This window comes from Sus scrofa, chromosome 18, assembly GCF_054392235.1.
Source record: "Sus scrofa isolate SSC_HxYL_T2T_F1_AM1 chromosome 18, Sscrofa_HxYL_maternal_Yorkshire_Landrace_v2.0, whole genome shotgun sequence".
NCBI lineage: Eukaryota > Metazoa > Chordata > Mammalia > Artiodactyla > Suidae > Sus > Sus scrofa.
In genome coordinates this window covers 40,015,856-40,034,159 of record NC_139400.1, presented here as the reverse complement: position 1 = coordinate 40,034,159, position 18,304 = coordinate 40,015,856, and the positions used below count along the sequence as shown (strand labels likewise).

At 40.8% G+C, this 18,304-nt stretch overlaps 1 protein-coding gene across 6 annotated transcripts in view; it reads left to right on the top strand.

The window, feature by feature from the left end:
• Window positions 1–9,042: 9,042 nt before the first annotated feature.
• The window catches only part of MDFIC (MyoD family inhibitor domain containing), a 101,053-nt gene continuing 91,791 nt past the window's right edge, over window positions 9,043–18,304 (top strand). For 2 of the 6 annotated variants that reach the window (XM_021079120.2, XM_005673229.4), the window contains exons 1-2: window positions 9,043–9,378; window positions 9,712–9,843. In XM_021079120.2, coding sequence (XP_020934779.1) covers window positions 9,759–9,843 — 85 coding nt within the window. In that variant the 5' untranslated portion in view covers window positions 9,043–9,378; window positions 9,712–9,758. Of the gene's footprint in view, window positions 9,379–9,654; window positions 9,844–18,304 lie in introns of all 6 variants that reach the window. The other 4 variants (XM_085005746.1, XM_005673228.4, XM_021079118.2 and 1 more) reach the window with 2 other exon arrangements.

The window sequence follows — 18,304 nt, the reverse complement described above, 5'->3', positions numbered from 1 at the left end:
TAGGGGACACTCTTCTGGAGACTACAATAGTCGATATGCGAGTAAGTAAGGAAACATGGCTTTGTATAGATAGGCTCCTGTAACCAAAGTGTGTTTTTGGTATTGCTGACCTTTAACCCAGATCAATTAGGTAATCGTCTGTAGTGATTTTAAAGATATATGTAAGGCATGCCTCTTGCAACAGATATCCTACATCTTCATTTCTTCTGGCCATGTTATTACACTGCCTGACAATCTACCAAATAAAAAATTCAAGCAAGTGTTATTATTGCTGTTATTACAAATTGACTTGTTACTGGCAATAGTAGTTGTAACTTTTGGGTCTCTAGAGCAAAGGACTGAGTTCATCAGCACCGTGGTATGTGGTATGTTGTCATTGGTCTGTACAAGTTTCCTATATTTATATATTCTCTTTGCTTCCTGTTCTTCGCTCTTCCCTCCCTGCATTACCATTTTACCATGTGTATATGTAAGTCCTGCTTGCATGTGTTCTTATAAATTGTGCTCTGTTGTCTTATGTGTGCTGCACTAATTATGAATTGGTGCTGCACTAGAATTAAATTTTCTTACTCTTTTCACTAAATACAATGTTTGAAAGATCCATTTGGTTGCTAAAAGGTACATAGAAACTCTTCCTTCTAGTAGCTACACAGTATCCCATGCTCTGCATTCACCCCATTAACTTCCTGCTCTCTCAGGGATGGCTGCGCACGTTGATTCCAACTTTCTGCCACTAAAATAATGTGGCAACAAATAACCTATGTCCCTTGACAGGCCTGAAGGCATTTTACGGGGACTATGAACATGGGAATAGGATTTTTCCTCCTAGAATTAGGAAGAGTTATTTATACCTATGTGTTTAATGCATTAAACCAGATTCATCCTTATAAACTTTGGAATATATGTGCACAGAGACTAAGGTTGGAGACCTGGGGTAGCAAGAGAATAGTAGGGGGATCCAAGTGCCTGGGGAACGGGGACTGTGCAAAGCAGGAGAGAAGAGAATAAGGGGAGGTGGGAGGATATTTGAGAAAACGGTGCCTTTCTCTCAGAGTAGATTAAAGGTCCCACACATGAGTGAACAATGTAATTGATCTACAAACCTGCATTTTTTAATTTAGTGCCTATTTCTTAATACAAAACTTGGAAAAATGGAGGCATTGGTTTAAATACCAGAGTTGAAGTTCCCTTCTTTACCTGAGACTATAAATGAGTTGAGGGGTCATAGTAACAAAGGAGTCATCATCTTCTCCATCATTTTAAGTATCTTTGTCATGATCATCGTGCTAAAATTGCTTCTAATGGTGATTCTAGCATTGTTTTCAAGGGCCTCTTATATATGGATTGTTTTTCCGCAATACCTGGTATATCCAGGTTCACTGCCTGTGGACCTTATTATCTACTGCATGGGATACACTCATCTTCATTTGCCTTCAGTTATTCTTATCTGAAGGTGTCGCTGTCTGTCTTAACCTCCCACTCCCTTCATTCAAAACACAAGCAGGAAAGTATGGTGACAGCAAGGAAATACCCTGAAGGCCAGTGCCCCAGGCCAGAGGAGTCAGTCAGCTGAAAGAGGCACTGACTGGGAGCTTGAAAGGGAAGGAAAAGTCAAGCTAATTCAGCAACAGGAGATTCTATGCCCCATTCTTTGGTCAAACATCAACAACAGAAAATCTTTGGAACTCCTAAACACAAGATCAGACTTACCCTAGCTTCCCTGTCACTTACAGTGATGAATTCATTTACATGGCTTATCCAGATAATCACTGGGAACAAGGAGCCTGGATGTTAAGAAACTTAGCTCTGTTGTGAATCCCAGAAACAACCTTTGCCAAGTCATCTAACCTCTCTGGGGCTTTCACAATTCTGTGCCTTGTAGGCGTTAGCACTTCAGTCTGGAATTCCCGAAGATCTTTGACAGGCAAACTTTTACTCATCAACAATACTCAGCTTGGTTATCTTCTTTCTGAAATGTCCCCTGGTTCTCCCCACCCACGTCTGTAGTTACAAGCTGCTTCCTCCAGGTTCCTGCAGTACAGCCATTATTTATGTGCTGTGAGTCCCTCTCTCATTCGGCAACCCTCCCCCCACCTCCCCTGTACACTCTGAACACCCAGTCTTTCCTCTATTTTTAAAATCTAACCACCAAGCATATGATTTTACATACAGTCAACTCTCAATACATGTTGGTCGAACCTCATTTATTAAGTTTGTATTTCTTTACATGTTAAGTGAAGGATTTGGGCCTTTGGGTAGTTTACAAATATTCAAAAAGTGGAAGAATCAGTTTTCTTGGTTAAAATTTAAGGGAAGGACTTATGCATTATGGTGAAAAAGAAGAAAGAGCTCTATCTGAAGTACGAATGGGATTCCAGAAAGCTGTCCACTTGACCTTCTCCCAGGAGGTGGAGAAATAGAGTTACAACAAATGGGCCAAGAATCATGATTGCTCATTTCCCTGGCAGCTATAAAGCCATAATTGTGTGAAAGGTATTCTTTCAAGTAGCATTTTCTAATATGACCCTCTTTGGGGAGGAAGGGTGATTTTTTCTAAAACATAAAAATACCAACCTGCCTCCTTAAGAACCAGAACGCTGCACTAACGTAACTGATTCTTTCCTTAATGACTCAGGTTCTTGTTAGGGACAGTCACTGTTTCACTGAGCTGAATTCACAAAGGTGTTATGACGTGTTTATTTCCCAGTATCTGCCCTGTCTGTCAGCTGTCATTTCTTCTGCTGTCACTTTTTCTGACCTAATAGCTCCCTGAGCTAATCTCTTTGCCTCAAAGCCCCTATGCCATAAATTTTCTGTGAGGTAAAACTACAGAAGAGAAAGTTGGTGTGGAAGTGTGTGTTCACACAAAATAATGAAAAGGATTTGATAAAGTTTGTGGCCATTGTGTTGGCCCTATGCGAAGGTTGTGGAGGTTACCTGAGGTATTGAGAGGCTCAGGGTTATTTTCTGGTTTCTCTGTCTTTGGGTGTGGGGATTGCTAAAGTCATGCTTCTACCTAAATGAGGTAGGTACACATGTTTTCTGGAAAAAAACTAACCTGCTATCTGGAAATGACTGAATGAATGTACCTTAAATGATTGTAAAGCATTCACAGCATTTTTAAGTCAAGTAAAAAAATAAAATAGTTTTTAGCTGTATTCTAGAAAAACTAATTTTGGTACAATTTGGGGTTAACTGAGTGAATGTACCTTGAATGATTTAAAGCATTTAAATCCCTTTTTAACCAAGTAAACAAAAAAATACTTTTGAGCATGAACCCCTAATGTATATATGTTTATGAATTATTCATCTTTTTGTACTACTATATCATATACATTTAAAACATACTTAAACTAGAAATTACAAATGATGACATAAAAATAAAAACACACGCCCTATTATTTTCTTCTTACATTCTGGAGAATAGTCTTTTTTTTTTTCTTTTTTCTTTTTAGGGCCACACCCACAGCATATGGAAGTTCACTGGCTAGGGGACAAATGAGAGCTACAGCTGCTTGGCCTGTGCCACAGTCACAGCAACACAGGATCCGAGCCAGGTCTGCGACCTACACCACAGCTCATGGCAATGCGAGGTGTCAGGGATTGAACCCACATCCTAGTCCTCATGGACACTAGTTGAATTTTTTTTCCACTCAGCCATAACAAGAACTCCCTGGAGAATAGTCTTGTGCACCCCCTGGGAAGCATGCCCAATTGCACACCCCACTTGGAGAACTCTGGTTCAGATAACTCTGTAAGGATATTAACTTTGACTTTGGATAGGCAGACAGGTCTCTACCCAATTGAAAAGTAATGTTTTTCAAGACATTACATAAAATTAAAAAAAAAATTCTCCAGAACCTAATATGTAGCCTAGGATATAATAGCTGCTCAAGAAATGTTTGAAGGAGGGATAAAGATTAGGTAGTCCCTAATGATGCTTTATAAACTCTTTAGTTAATTGCATTTGCTTAGCTCATGTCAGACCTCTTTCACAATATGTTTTCATGTTATTACATCATCATCCATGGGGACATCACTGATCAGGAATGGTTTCAAGGCACCTCGAGATTTCACTGGCAGAGGGCTTTGAGCCAGGGCTAGGGCTTTTAATTCCAATGGAAGGCTGGTCCTCAGAGAATGTTTTCATCTACCCAGATGACTGTAGTATGAGACATGATAAAATCTGGTTTAATACAAATCATATGATATACCTTGGGGTATTGGGGAAGGTGGGTGGGACAGAGACAGTATCGCTACCAAATAATGGAGCTCATCCAGGCTAGTCAGATAATAGTAGTATGCCCTTGGAAATGACGTGGAAAAAGGGAGAGGGGCCAGTAAGGACATGTTTGGTTGTGTGTTTTAGGCCTTCTGTTTTTACACTACATGCTTACTTTGGATACTCATAACCTCCTTGCCAGTAAACTACCATCTGTGTGCTTGTATTCCAGACACCTATCCAGCAATCTACTGGATGACTGCAATTAGCTGTTTCATAGGTTTCTCAGACACTACATCATCCACATGACGACCTCAGCAGCTTTCAGCCCAAAGTGCTTCTTCTAAATATTTCCATTTCTGTATGTTGCATTAGCACCATCTACCAAGAATCCTGGAAGTCACCCTTGGTTCCTCTTGCTCCCCCATCTTTTATCAGCCTATTTGGCTCCATTCCCATGGCTAGCCTCATGCTTTGCCTCTTAACTCGACTTCCTAACTCCAAATTCAGGGCTTCCAAATCATTTGATATATTATACCAGAGTGGCTTTTATATGTATATGTATTATTTTATATATATTATATATTTTATTGTATACATATTTGCATTTCTTTTTAAAAACATTTTTGTTAGTTTATAATGTTATGTCAATTTCTGCTGTATAGCAAAGTGACCCAGTTATACATATATATATACACAATCTTTTTCTCATATTATCATCCATCATGTTCCATCACAAGTGACTCGATATAGTTCCCTGTGCTACACAGCAGGACCTCATTGCTTATCCACTCCAAAGGCAATAGTTTGCATCTACTCACCTCAAACTCCCAGTCTATCCCGCTCCCTCCCCGTTGGCAACTACAAGTCTGTTCTCCACGTCCATGAGTTTGTTTCTTTTCTGTAGACAGGTTAATTTGTGCTGTATATTATATTCCAGATATAAGTGATATGGTATTTGTCTTTCCCTTTCTGACTTCACTTAGTATGAGAGTCTCTGGTTCCATCCATGTTGTTGCAAATGGTATTATTTTGTTCTTTTTTTTACGGCTGAATAGTGTTCCATTGTGTATATGTACCACATCTTCTTATTCCATTCATCTGTTAATGGACACTTAGGTTGTTTCCATGTTTTGGCTATTGTGACTAGTGCTGCGATGAGCATAGGGATTCATGTATCTTTTTCAATGAAAGTTTTGCCTGGATATATGCCCAGGAGTGGGATTGCTGGGCCATGTGGTAGTTCTATATTTAGTTTTCTGAGGAACCTATATACTGTTTCCATAGTGCTTGTACAAATTTATACTCCCACCAACAATCTAGGAGGGTTCACTTTTCTCCACACCCTCTCCAGCATTTGTTATTTGTAGACTTACTAATGATGGCCATTCTGACTGGTGTGAAGTGATACCTCATTGTAGTTTTGATTTGCATTTCTCTAATAATTAATGATATTGAGCATTTTTTTCATGTGCTTGTTGGCTATCCATATGTTTTCTTCGGAGTAATGTCTGTTCAGATGTTCTGCCCATTTTTCAATTGGGTTGTTTGTTTTTTTGCTTTTGAGTTATATGAGTTCTTCATATATTTTGGAGATTAAGCCCTTGTCGGTTGCATTATTTGAAACTGTTTTCTCACATTCTGTAGGTTGTCTTTTTTTTTTTTTTATGGTTTCCTTTGGTGTGCAAAAGCTTTTAAGTTTGAGTAGGTCCCATTGCTTTTAATTTGTTTTTATTTCTATTGCTTTGGGAGACTGACCTAAGAAAACATGTAGGGTTGATGTCAGAGAATATTTTGACTTTGTTTTCTTCTAGGAGTTTTATGGTGTCTTATTTTATGTTGAAGTCTTTAAGCCATTTAGAGGTTATTTTTGTGCATGTTTATCATCTAATATATATAAACATATTAATATATATAATAAATATATAATATATTTATATTAATAATATAAATATATAAACCAGTTTGTCATTGATTTACATGCAGCTGTCCAATGTAGCTTTTATAAATATAAATTTGGAAAATATATCCTCTTTGTTCAAAGTTAATAAGACCCCTCCTCTTCTCTTTAGCTTCATCTGCCCTCTCTCTCCCCTTTGTACCAGGTTATCTTTTTTTTTTTTTTTTTGTCATTTTGCCATTTCTTGGGCTGCTCCTGCGGCATATGGAGGTTCCCAGGCTAGGGGTCTAATCAGCCTACGCCAGAGCCATAGCAATGTGGGATCCGAGCCGCATCCGCAACCTATACCACAGCTCACGCCAACACTGGATCCTTAACCCACTGAGCAAGGCCAGGGATGGAACCCACAACCTCATGGTTCCTAGCTGGAATTGTTAACCACTGAGCCACGACAGGAACTCCCAGGTTATCCTTTTATTACTTTTTCACTTCTTCAGTGATGCTAGAGTGCTCTCAAATCTCTGGGCCTCCATCCACACTGTGTGGACAGGTCTTTTCTTCTTTTGTCAATTTCTTCTGGTCCTGGCAGAGATACAACTTTTTCCAGAAATTTTCCCCTGATCCCTAGACCAGACTGTATCTCCCTTTGAAGAAGTATTATCATGGTATTCTGGAACTTCCCTTGCCATCTCACTCAGCGATTGTGATTGTGTGTCCATATTTTCTTCTAGACTATGAGTGCCATGAAGGCAGTGGCCACATATATCATCTTTACTATTGCTTCCCACCACCTATGATAGTGCTCCCCACCTCCATACATATTTGTTGAATAAAACAATGAGAGGATGAGGGCACTGGAGTACGCATCAGAAACTGAGCTAAATGATAAGTCAGAAAGACTAGACACATACGGCAAAGGACGGGATAAATGAACAGCTTGGGCAACATGTGTCAAATACCAGACTTATGGGCTTCTAGGTCCTCTAAGAAGGAAGAACTGAGTTTACCTGAAGAAGCAAGATACCCTTTCAGTCAGACAGAGTAGAGCTATACATCCTGGCATTGTAATCCTGGCAAGGTACTGATAGGGCTGATGTAAGAAGTCATTGAGATAATTTATGTAAGATACGGAGGCATGGTTACCTTCCTGGTAGTTGGATATGGCCCTTATGATATAACCGTTATGTCAAGCAAGGCACAGAGAGGTTAACTAACTTTTTCCAAGTCACACAGCTGAGCAAAATACAGCATTTGGCTATCTGGTGATGCTACCACACAGACTCTCATTTGTTCCTAATATTTTTACTTGAATCTCATTTCTTCCCTGTTGAAGAGTAAGATGTTTAAATTTAATGCAAAGAGTATTTATTGAAACACTTACTATGTGTGCAACATTAAGTACTGTGTGAAATTAAATTAACAAATATTTATCACTGATTATGACTTACTTAGAAGTGCTGTAGTTTCTTAAATATTCATGGAATTTAACATCTTAGTGTAGGTATATTAAAAAAATTAGGCAAGGAAATATATGAAAGGAATAAAATAGAATTTTCCAGAGCTGCTAAGTTCTATCCCATCCCTTCGATTACAGATTATCCTCCTGCAGTACACATGGATACTTCCTACATGTTTATTCTCTGATGGTAATGCAGAATTGACCTGCTTTCATCAAGGAGATTTCAAAAGTCCAGGCCCCTAGACAAATCTTCAGAGAGTTAAGACACTTTTACACACTTCATTCCTGAAATGTCTAAATTGAGGGGGAAAAAAAAGCACTTGTTAGTCATAGGTCAATGGGCAAAATGTCATTCTGTTTTTGGGGTGGAGTATGGTCTGAATAACTATCATTGGAAACTTCAAAACCTGTTTTTTTTTTTTTTTTAAGGTTTAATTGAGAATAAGTTTGGTTGCACTTGACTCTTTGAGAAGGCCTAATTCCTACCTTTAATCAGTTGGAATCAATTCCAGTTATTTAAGAAATAAAATTTCTGAGATATTATTCATACACCTAGAAGGAAAATGTATCCTATGCACATTTTCTTCAACTTTGATAACATGACTCTGATGACTCTCTTGTCCAAGAGATTCAGGGAATGAGTCTGAGTTTTCTACAAATGAATTTTGAGTTTCACTCACAATGAAATAGGGAGCAAAATTATCTGAAGGTATTATTAAAAAACGTTCTATCTGCAAATTGTATTTGTTATTCTGGCTCATCAGATTAAACTGCAATCAGAAAAAGTCTCCTTTATAAATGGAGACTTGGTCAGCTGTTCACTTCCTACAAGTTTATCTCCCCGCAGAAGGTATCAGTGGAGAAGGCATTAGGCTTGCCTTAGATTGGGCCTGAGGACTTGGGCCAGCACATCCTCAAGGGTGTCAACCTTGCCTGCCCAGATGCCTCTAGCCTCCACATGCAACTGCAGCAGGTTTTACCTGATCCAGGATCCTGTTTGACCAAGACAAACAGAGAACTGAAAAACAAAATAAAGGTTACTTTAGATGAAGAGATGAAGAGCCAGGGGTCAAGGTTTCAAAACCATCCTTTCTGTATTCCATTCTCAAAGTGCGATACTTTTTTCGTTTTGCATTGTCCACCCATAAGGTTTTTTTTTCTTTCCTTAGAGCATTCCCAAAATGTCAGTGGGTCTGGGGCAGGATTGGGCAAGGGAATTGGGAGAAAGGGGATGGGGTGACTCTGGGGGAGGGGCACTCTTGGGCAGCCTGGGAATAGCCAACAACCTCCTTTTTCCCAGCCGGGGGAGGTACTCCTCTGCCTGGAGCCCAGCGCCAGCCCCGTAGGTCTTCGGCTTCCTGACCGAGACAGAGACGCACGCTAGGGAGCTGGTGGCCCAGCCGGGTCGCGCCGCCCCCAGCCTCGGGGCCGAGAGCCAAGAGTTCGAGGCCTCCCTATCCGGATATGATGAAAAGGAGCAACAGAGGGAGAAGTGTTTCTGGCCTGTAGGAGTGGTGGAAGAGGGGAAAGAGAGGCAGAGGGGGGAAAAGTCCCCCTCGGAGGGGAACCGGCCTGGCTGAGCTGGCTGGAAAGAAGGGGCGGAGAGCACCAGTCACAGGAGCGGCCGCGCTGCGGTTGCCGCTGCTGCGGTGTCTGCTGAGCCGGAGGGAGGCGGGGGCCACTCAGGGGCAGCCGCCGCCGTCAGTCTGCCGAAACCTGTGGCCCCTGCCTGAGCCTCGCTAAAGGCGGAAGAGGAGGAAGAGGAAGGGGCTTTGAGCGAGTTGGGGGGATGCCGAGGTAGGTGGCGGTCGTCTGGGTGGTTGGAGGAGGGGTTTGCTCCCCTCCCCCTGGCTTCTCCCAAATCCGATCTCTCTTTCAGCCCCTCTCCCTTGGGTGCCTCCCTCTGACCCCCAGGTCTCGCTGATCAAAGTGGTGGGTAACAGTTTTCCTCCCGGGTTTCAAATCAAAACTTCCCCGGGGTGGGGTTTGGGGGAGGGAAGCAGAGGGGGAGGGAATGTCCCGCTGGGGTGGTGTGCTCTTCTCTCCAAACACTCTTTTTCTTATCCTGGCCAGAAGCAGTTGGTTCCCTCCACTCAACATCTCCCAGCCCTTCGTGCTTCTGCCCCACAGGGCGGCGAGCTAGGCGGAGGCGCGGCGAGGGCTCGGTGGAGCGGCCCATGTCCGGCGCGGGCGAAGCCCTCACTCCCGGGCCCCAGCGCGGGGCCGAGGAGGGCGGCGGCTGGCTGGGTGCCCCAGCCCAGGGTGAGTGCCGCTTGCAAGTTGCAAGTATTGTTGCATTTTAAAACTTGTTCACACGGTTACTGATTGTGGTCTCTGTGTAGGCAACTGGTGCGAGGACTGATCCGATCGTTTGGTTGTGAACTTTTGCATAGTTAGCATTACTTCCAGCGAGTTCTCTGGGATTGCAGCCCTAGATCAACAACCGGATAGGAGGGCGGGGATCCTCTGGTCCCTCCACTCCCCCTTCCTTTGGCTGCCGAGAAACTAGATGACAGGATCCCTTCTTTCTTAAGCATATGCATTTCAGGGCCTAAGACTCAACTGTGTGGGCTCTGAAGCACTTTCCCACTTCTCTTCAGTTCTCTGTCTTTATCAGGTCCAGAATTGCCGCTGCTTTCTGAGCAAACGTGCACTGCGTGTTGGTCTCTTTCTTGTGGGCTCCTCACCAGCTCTGATAATCCAGGTTTTTGTGACTAATTGCTTTGGAAAGGCTCATGCATACGTTTTTAGTAACTGTTTTTGTTTTGAAATAAACATGCTTTAACAGAAATGCTTTCCAAGAATGAATTAGTTCTTTGTGTTCTTCCAAAGTGTAAACACATACAGCCTGTAAAGAAAATACTCTGTTTCTGGGAAACTTCATAACAAACTTAGAAACAAGTATCTTTCGTCTCCTGAAGGTAACATACTTCCGGTTTTCATTGGTGGCAGAGAGCAATGATTTTACTCTTCTGATGCATTTTTCCTCTTAGGGTGGTTCTGATATAAAGAGTTCTGACACTGATGTGAACTCATTTTCTAGGCCTCAGAAACTTACTTTATACTCTTTATTTAAAGCATATCTGTTAGCTACCCCCAAACCTCCTTTAACAAGTATGTAATGAGCCTCTTGGGACTCTTTTTTGTAAAGAAAAGGCAGTAAAAATTAGAAAAGTAGAAAAGAAGTAGTTAATGTTGAACCCACGATAGGTAAAAGCAGAAAACATCCATGGCTAAATTAAAATGTTCTGGCATTCAAGGGCTGTTAAATCGAATTATGTTTATCATTGCTTTTTGCTTCTAAACAGTGAGTCATTTTTTTCTAAATAGAGAAAATCGGAAAGTCAGAACTAGAATGATAAACATGTTTCCCAGAAGCAGCCCCTGTTTTCCGCAAGAAAATGCAGACATAGTCGTTTTCTTGTCACCAGGCATGCCCTCCATAGTCATATTGACTCATTGATGGACTATTTATGTTCACACTTGAGCTGTTAATCACTATTAACAAATGCTTATGCCAAAAATCAACCTCAAACACCTCGGAAAAGCAGCTGATTTGGAATGAGTGATATCTGCAATGCCCAACTTTTATAATGTGTATTCTTAAAGTCAGCTGGAAGAACTTGCAGTGATACTTAACGCACCTGTGCAAAGTGTTACATGATCTGACTTTAAGAACCAGGCATCTAGAATGGTCTGAAGGAGAATGTGGACTGCATACAACATGCACATTATCAGGGTGCAAACTCTTGAGTTATATTTATCCTGAAAATTAGCTTAGCCTCGGCAACAGTTTTTGTTTGTTTTGCCTTTAGTGTTGCTTTTTAAAATTAAATTTGACTCACTGCATCTTTTAAATTGGCATCAATTTAATTGTAAATGTAGTATGAAGTTGTTCTTTTTTAAAAAAGAAAATCCTTCCAAATTTTAAAAGATTGCATCACAAGCAGGCAGACTTGGTAAATTGTATTGAAAGAAAAAAAGTTTGGAAGAAAGTGGGTAGGGAGAAAGCTTTAAGATGTAGCTGCCCATGGTGGGGGTGGTTTTATTGGTGAAGATATTAGCGAAGCCCACTCTACTCTTAAACTCTTGCTCTGCTTTCTTCCTCTTCCTTCTGTCCTTGAATTCCTGATCATTTTTTTTGGAAGACTAGTTTAAGAATGCTCTGGTAAGATATGGCTGCTTAGTTACTAGAAACCTAGTTTTAAAATTTTATATATTAAAAGCAGTGAGAAAAATGGAATGTTTTATGAAAGTTAACAGAAAATATCTTTATGAATATGACGTGGTAGGATAAGGTCAAGTCTTCCTCTGCCAACAAGGATAAATATATGGGTATATTTATATGTATGTATATGCATATATACACTCATAAATACATATGACACAACCTATGCACATATTACTGTGTTATGATCAGCTCTTTACACTGCTGATAGAAATTTAAAGTTGAAAGTAGTTTTAGGGGGTCTCTAATCTGAACTCCCTGCTAAATCTAGAATTTCTTTCTACATTCTTGTAGGTGGTTAGAAACCTATAGTATAGTGCATTCTATTTATCAACATTTATAGTGTTGCAAGTTTTTCTTATTGAGAGCATAGCTCTGTCTCCATGACATATATGCTTTTGCTGTGATTTTGCAAGCACAATTCTGTTGCCCTGAAAGTCGCATAAAAAGTTTTGTGCAGTTTGAAAATTGTTGCAGAGTAAGGACATAAGCTCATTTGCTCCAGGTTGTCAGAGAACAGGATGGATACTGGAAGGTAGGGGAGCAGTGGGGATTATTGGCCACTGGAGAGCTCATGGGCCAGCAGACAGCACTTACCTCCAGCTCATCATTGCCATAGTGGGTTAATACCTTCCAATATTTCAAGAGATACTGGAAATACAGGCTTTTACATATCATCACTCCCCTTTTAAAAGTTGGCAACTAATTACAGTTTTTGTCCAGGCCAACAAAACAACCACACCTGCAAGCTGGAAATGGTCTCTAAGCAGCTGATTTGAAATCTTTATTACAGAAAATAGAAAGTAAATGTGTGATTTAAAACTAGTTTCCTATTTATGACTAACTTCTGTGAGACTGATGTGATTTGCCTTCTCATCTAAAGTACCTATATAAATGTCTTGATAAGGGAAGGACAGTTTGGGCCAAACTTATTTTTGTTTTAAGAGAGAATGGATTTTATATACGTGTGGTTCATGTCATTATCATTTTTTTTTTCTTTTTTGGATTACGTGTCTTAAAATTCATTGTGTTATCAACACTGAAAATGTAGGCACTGGCTTTTTTTATGCAAACATTACTAGAATCCATGTGGTTGAAAGAGCCTTGTAATTGCTTCCTTCATAAATTTGCAACTTGTAGCTAGAAGATCTTTCAAAATAACAGTCCAGCTGGCTCACTTTCTAGGACGGATGTCCAAAGAATTTAAGTGACTTGCCCAAGGTCTCATACACAGTAGAAATCAGGGTAGAAGCACAAATTATAAAATATGTGTCATTGTGATACATGTGGTTGAAATAGAGAATCAATACAACTTTTCCTATGGGTGGATGAATTGAAGATAATCAGCTTCGCTTACTGTGAGTCACTCGAGCCTCTTCCCATCTCTACGTTCCCCCTGCCCCCATTGCATTTGCCAAGATTTAGACGGTTGGACTGTGTGCTGGAATATTCTTTAATGTGATAATGTGTGATTTAATGCACTCTTCTCTCTTGGGAGAGTCCTCTGAGACTATTAGGCGGACTTTTCATAGCAGGATGCAAAATGCCAGTAAAGTTAATTAAAAATAATTTAAAATAGAAGCTAGGGAGAAAATCTTCCAGTTGAAATTACATAAGAAGAGCTTTGACTTAGAAGCTTAGCTGACTTGTCAGGAATTTATAGTGGCTAATCAGATTTCCTTTATGGGAAACCTGTTTATTTCATTTGATACCATGTATGCTTGTAAGATCCATATTCTTTGACTTTTAGTATATCATTTTATCCTTCTGATTAAGGATAGAGTTTCTCAAAGTGTGTCATCTTTGGGCAGCTCCCATCTCTGGTTCTCAGCCAGGGATGACTGTGCCTTCCAGGAGGCATTTGGCAGCATCTGGAGACATGTTTGGTGGTCATAACAGGGAGTGGGATGGGTGCTTGGGGCATGAGTGGGTGGAGGCCAGTGACAACGCTAAATATCTTACAATGTACAGGACATGGCAGCCCCTCCCAACAGAGAATTACTGACCCAGTATGTTGAGAGTGTTGAGATGCTATCCTGGTCTCTCAAGGCTCCTGACATCTTTGGCTTTGCTCTTGGATTTACAGAATCAGACTCTGAAAAAGACTCAAGAATCTGCTTTTGGGCGGGGGCGGTTCCCATTGTGGTGCAGCAGAAATGAATCCAACTAGTATCCATGAAGTTGCTGGTTCAATCCCTGGCCTTGCTCAGTGGGGTAAGGATCCGGCATTGTCGTGAGCTGTGGTATAGGTTGTAGACGTGACTTGGATCCCACCTTGCTATGGCTGTTACATAAGCTGCAGCTCCAATTCAGCCCCTAGCCTGGGAACTTCCATGTGCCACGGTGCAGCTCTAAAAAGCAAAAAAAAAAAAAAAAAGAAAAAGAAAAAAAAGAAAAAAGAATCTTCATTTTTAACAAGTTCCACATGCTTTTTTACCTCTAGCTGAGAATCATTGTTTTTGGAGACATTTATCTGTAGAAAGACTGCTATATCGATAGGTTTTTTTTGTTTTGTTTTGTTTTTTTTTCCTTGCTTTAGGTCCACAGCTGCAGCATACTGGAAGTTCCCAGGCTAAGTGTCCAATTGGAGTTGCAGCCACAGGCCTAAACCACAGCCACAGCAATGTTAGATCTGAGCCGTGTCTGTTACCTACACTGCAGCTCACAGAAACACCAGATCCTTTAACCCACTGAGTGAGGCCAGGGATCAGAGCTGCATCCTCATGGAACTGCTAGGATTCTTAACCTGTGAGCCACGATGGGAACTCCCTGTATTGATAGATTTTTAAAAGGTCTTTTTTTTTTTTGTGGTAGAAAGCCTTAGGAAAATCTTTTTTTGCTCCTTTTGGCTGTCTAGTGGCATATGGAATTCCTGGGCCAGGGATCTTTGCTGCAGCTTTGAGAACTTTAACCTCCTGTGCCAGGCCGGGATTGAACTTGCATCCCAGTGCTCCAGAGGAGCTGCCAATCCTGTTGTGCCATAGCAGAAACTCCAGGAAAATCTTTTTTAAAAATCCCTTTTTCAAATTCAAAATTTTAAGTCATGTCACTCCATGTATACTCTCTTTTACAGATCTTCAGCATTTTTATCCAGTATCTCAATGAATAAAAATAGGCCTGAGTATTAATCCTCAAAAGAGTTTCAGGTAGGGAGTTCCCGTCGTGGCTCAGTGGTTAATGAATCCGACTAGGAACCATGAGGTTGTGGGTTCGATCCCTGGCCTTGCTCAGTGGGTTAAGGATCCGGTGTTGCCATGAGCTGTGGTGTGGGTTGCAGATGTGGCTTGGATCCCGCATTGCTGTGGCTACAGCTCCGATTAGACCCCTAGCCTGGGAACCTCCATGTGCCAAAGGAGCGGCCCTCAAAAGGCAAAAAAACAAAAAAATAAATAAATAAAAATAAAGAGTTTCAGGTCAAGACTGTATAGACTGAGGAGTTCCCATTGAGGATCAGGTCGTTAAGAACTTGACTGGTATCCATGAGGATGTGGGTTCAATCCCTGGCCTTGCTCAGTGCATTAAGGATCCAGCATTGCTGCAAGCTGCGGCTTAAGTTGCACATGTAGCTCAGATCCCAAGGTGCTGTGGCTGTGAGGTAGGCCAGCAGCTGAAGCTCCAATTTGATCCCTAGCCCAGGAACTTCCATACACTGCAGGTGCAGCCTTACAAAAAAAAAAAAAAAAAAAGACTATATAGACTGAAATATAGATATACTCTGAATGTTAGAAAAGAAATAGATAAATAAAAACATAAAAGGATGAGATAAAGATAAGTAAATAAATAGATCTTTTACCACCTCAGTAGATATTTTTTCCTTCCAGCTTACCCTTTTCTCTGGGCATCCCAACATTATGGTATAATAAGGAAAGATGTTTCTAATTTGCACATGGGTTGTGTTCATTTGTAAACTGGATTTTTGGAACCTGGATTATCATTTATCATAGAAACAGAATGATAAATTATGTTTAATTCTGTAATCTCAAAAGATTGTTGAAATTAAATGGTATTAAATTTCACATATTTAGAGTGATAAATGGTAGAGAACATACTTTATAATACTGGCAACCATATATAAATAACCAAGAACAAAACTGAGTAGAAGCTGGTTTGAAACTTTGAACATGGGTGCTTGAGAAAGAACAGGCATAATTGGAAAACTAGAAGAAGACTTGGCTAGATTTGGAAGGGGATTTGGGGGCATTTTCAAGTATCTTAGAGCTTTTACTCCCAATTCTTTTTATGCCTAAAGAAACTATTGTTCATTTTCTAAAGTTTAGTTCTAGAAGTGCAAAGCTTATCAGCTAGGCATAGTAATTTTCCCTCTAACAAGAAAAATAATCAAATGAGTAAAAGAAGGATGTAACTGGGAAAAAACAAAGAGTAAAGGGAAGAAGGAAGTGGCTAAAAAGATTGTCTATAAATTAAGAAAATGTTTGGAGAGGTTGAACTGTTTGAGCTGAGAACAGTGAATAAAGTTCTGAGGGATAGCCAGCCTGTTATAAATTGAACTGGGAGGGGACCATGCTAAGCTAGTACATGATGGCACAAAATCTTAAGATAAGCAGGGAATGGAATACTGTTCACCTTGAGGCAGCCTCTCATATGTATTTGTGAGTACATGATCAGTTAAATGGAGGGCTTGATTGCTGTCCAGAACAAGTGTGAGTCGAGGCAGCAAGTGGCAATGAACAGAAATAGTTTTGGGGTCAGGGTGGAGGATGGGAATAGGGAAAGCATTTATGTGTTTGTGTTTGTATACGTTACTTTTTTTTTTTTTTTTTTGTCTTTTTGTCATTTCTTGGGCTGCTCCAGCAGCATATGGAGGTTCCAGGCTAGGGGTCGAATCGGAGCTATAGCCGCTGGCCTACACCAGAGCCACAGCAACGCAAGATCCGAGCCGCGTCTGCAACCTACACCACAGCTCACGGCAACGCTGGATCCTTAACCCACTGAGCAAGGGCAGGGATCGAACCCGCAACCTCATGGTTCCTAGTCGGATTCGTTAACCACTGCGCCACGACGGGAACTCCCCTGTATACGTTACATTTTAATACTGATCTTCGTCTATGTCATAGCCTTTTTGTTTGTCTTCACATTGGTTGTGCCTTACTCAGGTGCTCTCTAAGTGTTCCATCGTGTGTATGTGTGTGTGTGTGTGTGTGTGTAAGATGCTATATGATATACAGAGATAAATAGATAGATGAATGAAATCTGAGACATGTAGGATGATGGGGAAATGCATTCATTCACACATATCTATAATATAAGATAGATGGAAAGTTGCTATAATAGAGGCACAAAGAAAGTGATGGCAGAACATGGGGGGAGAGCGAACATAGCTGGGACATTTGGAAAAACCTCAAGGTAAAATTTCAGTTTGATTTGGACCAAGAAGCATGGCCATGGAACTCAGTCTTGTGGAGGTGGAATATGGAAAGCAAGGCTTGGAGGGGATTGTCACAGAATGTGGAGTAGTTCATTAAGACCATTGTGTGTGCTGTATTATTAAGGAGCTGAGAATGAACACAAGTTGTAAAGATAAGCTAAAACAATTTTGCGGAGGGCCCTGATTCTCCTGCTGAGAAATTTGTATATCCTTTCTGTAGCTAGTAGCAGCATTGAAAGTTCTTAACAAGGGGAAGGATAGGATCAGATTGGTGTTTTTAGGAAAATAAATCTTATGGCAATTCAAAGGATGATTTTGGAGGGAGGGGTAAGAGTGAAGGCAGTGATTTTCCAGGAGGCTATTGTAATAGCCTGACAAAAGATGAGAGAACCTAGGGGAGTGCCAGTGGGAGTGGAATTGAGAATATGGACTTAACAACCATAAACAAAGTAGGATAGAACTCTACCTTGCTATGAGATATTGAGAGCATCGATTTTTCTGTCTTCTCAAATGAGTCACTGTGTCCAAATTTTGTTGAATGACATTGATGTGGTTGGGCAAAATATTTAAGACGGAGATGGTGAAAAGGTAGAAATTTAAGGTAATCCATAGGTTTGCTTTTTAGCCTGAGTAGAAACATGGGAGGAGCTGTCCAGTCTTCTTTTGATCACATAGCTTCCATGGAACTGATTCCTAAGCCAGAATAGTCTGTAGGCCACTGAAAAAGAGAATTGGTAACTAGGAGAGTGGTGAGAAGTAACTCATGGATGGACACAAGAGTGGGAAAGAGGACTGAGGACCAGATCCAGGGAAATGGCCACCCTCTAGAAAGGAGAAGGAAAAGAATAGAGAAAGAGAGTCCATAAGAATTGGTCACAGAAGAGTTAGATGTTTAGAAGACATGGAAGATGAGAAGAGTTGTGGTTTGTTAAGGGAGAAACAAGGTGTACTGAGGGCTACTTTTTGGATGGGTGGGTTTTGAATGTATCTACTATACACTAGTGGAAAGAAAGCCAGGGGATAGAGAGAGAAAAGTTGAAAGGGGCTGTATAGCACTGGGAACTATATCTATTCACTTATGATGGAGCATGATGGAGGGTAATGTGAGA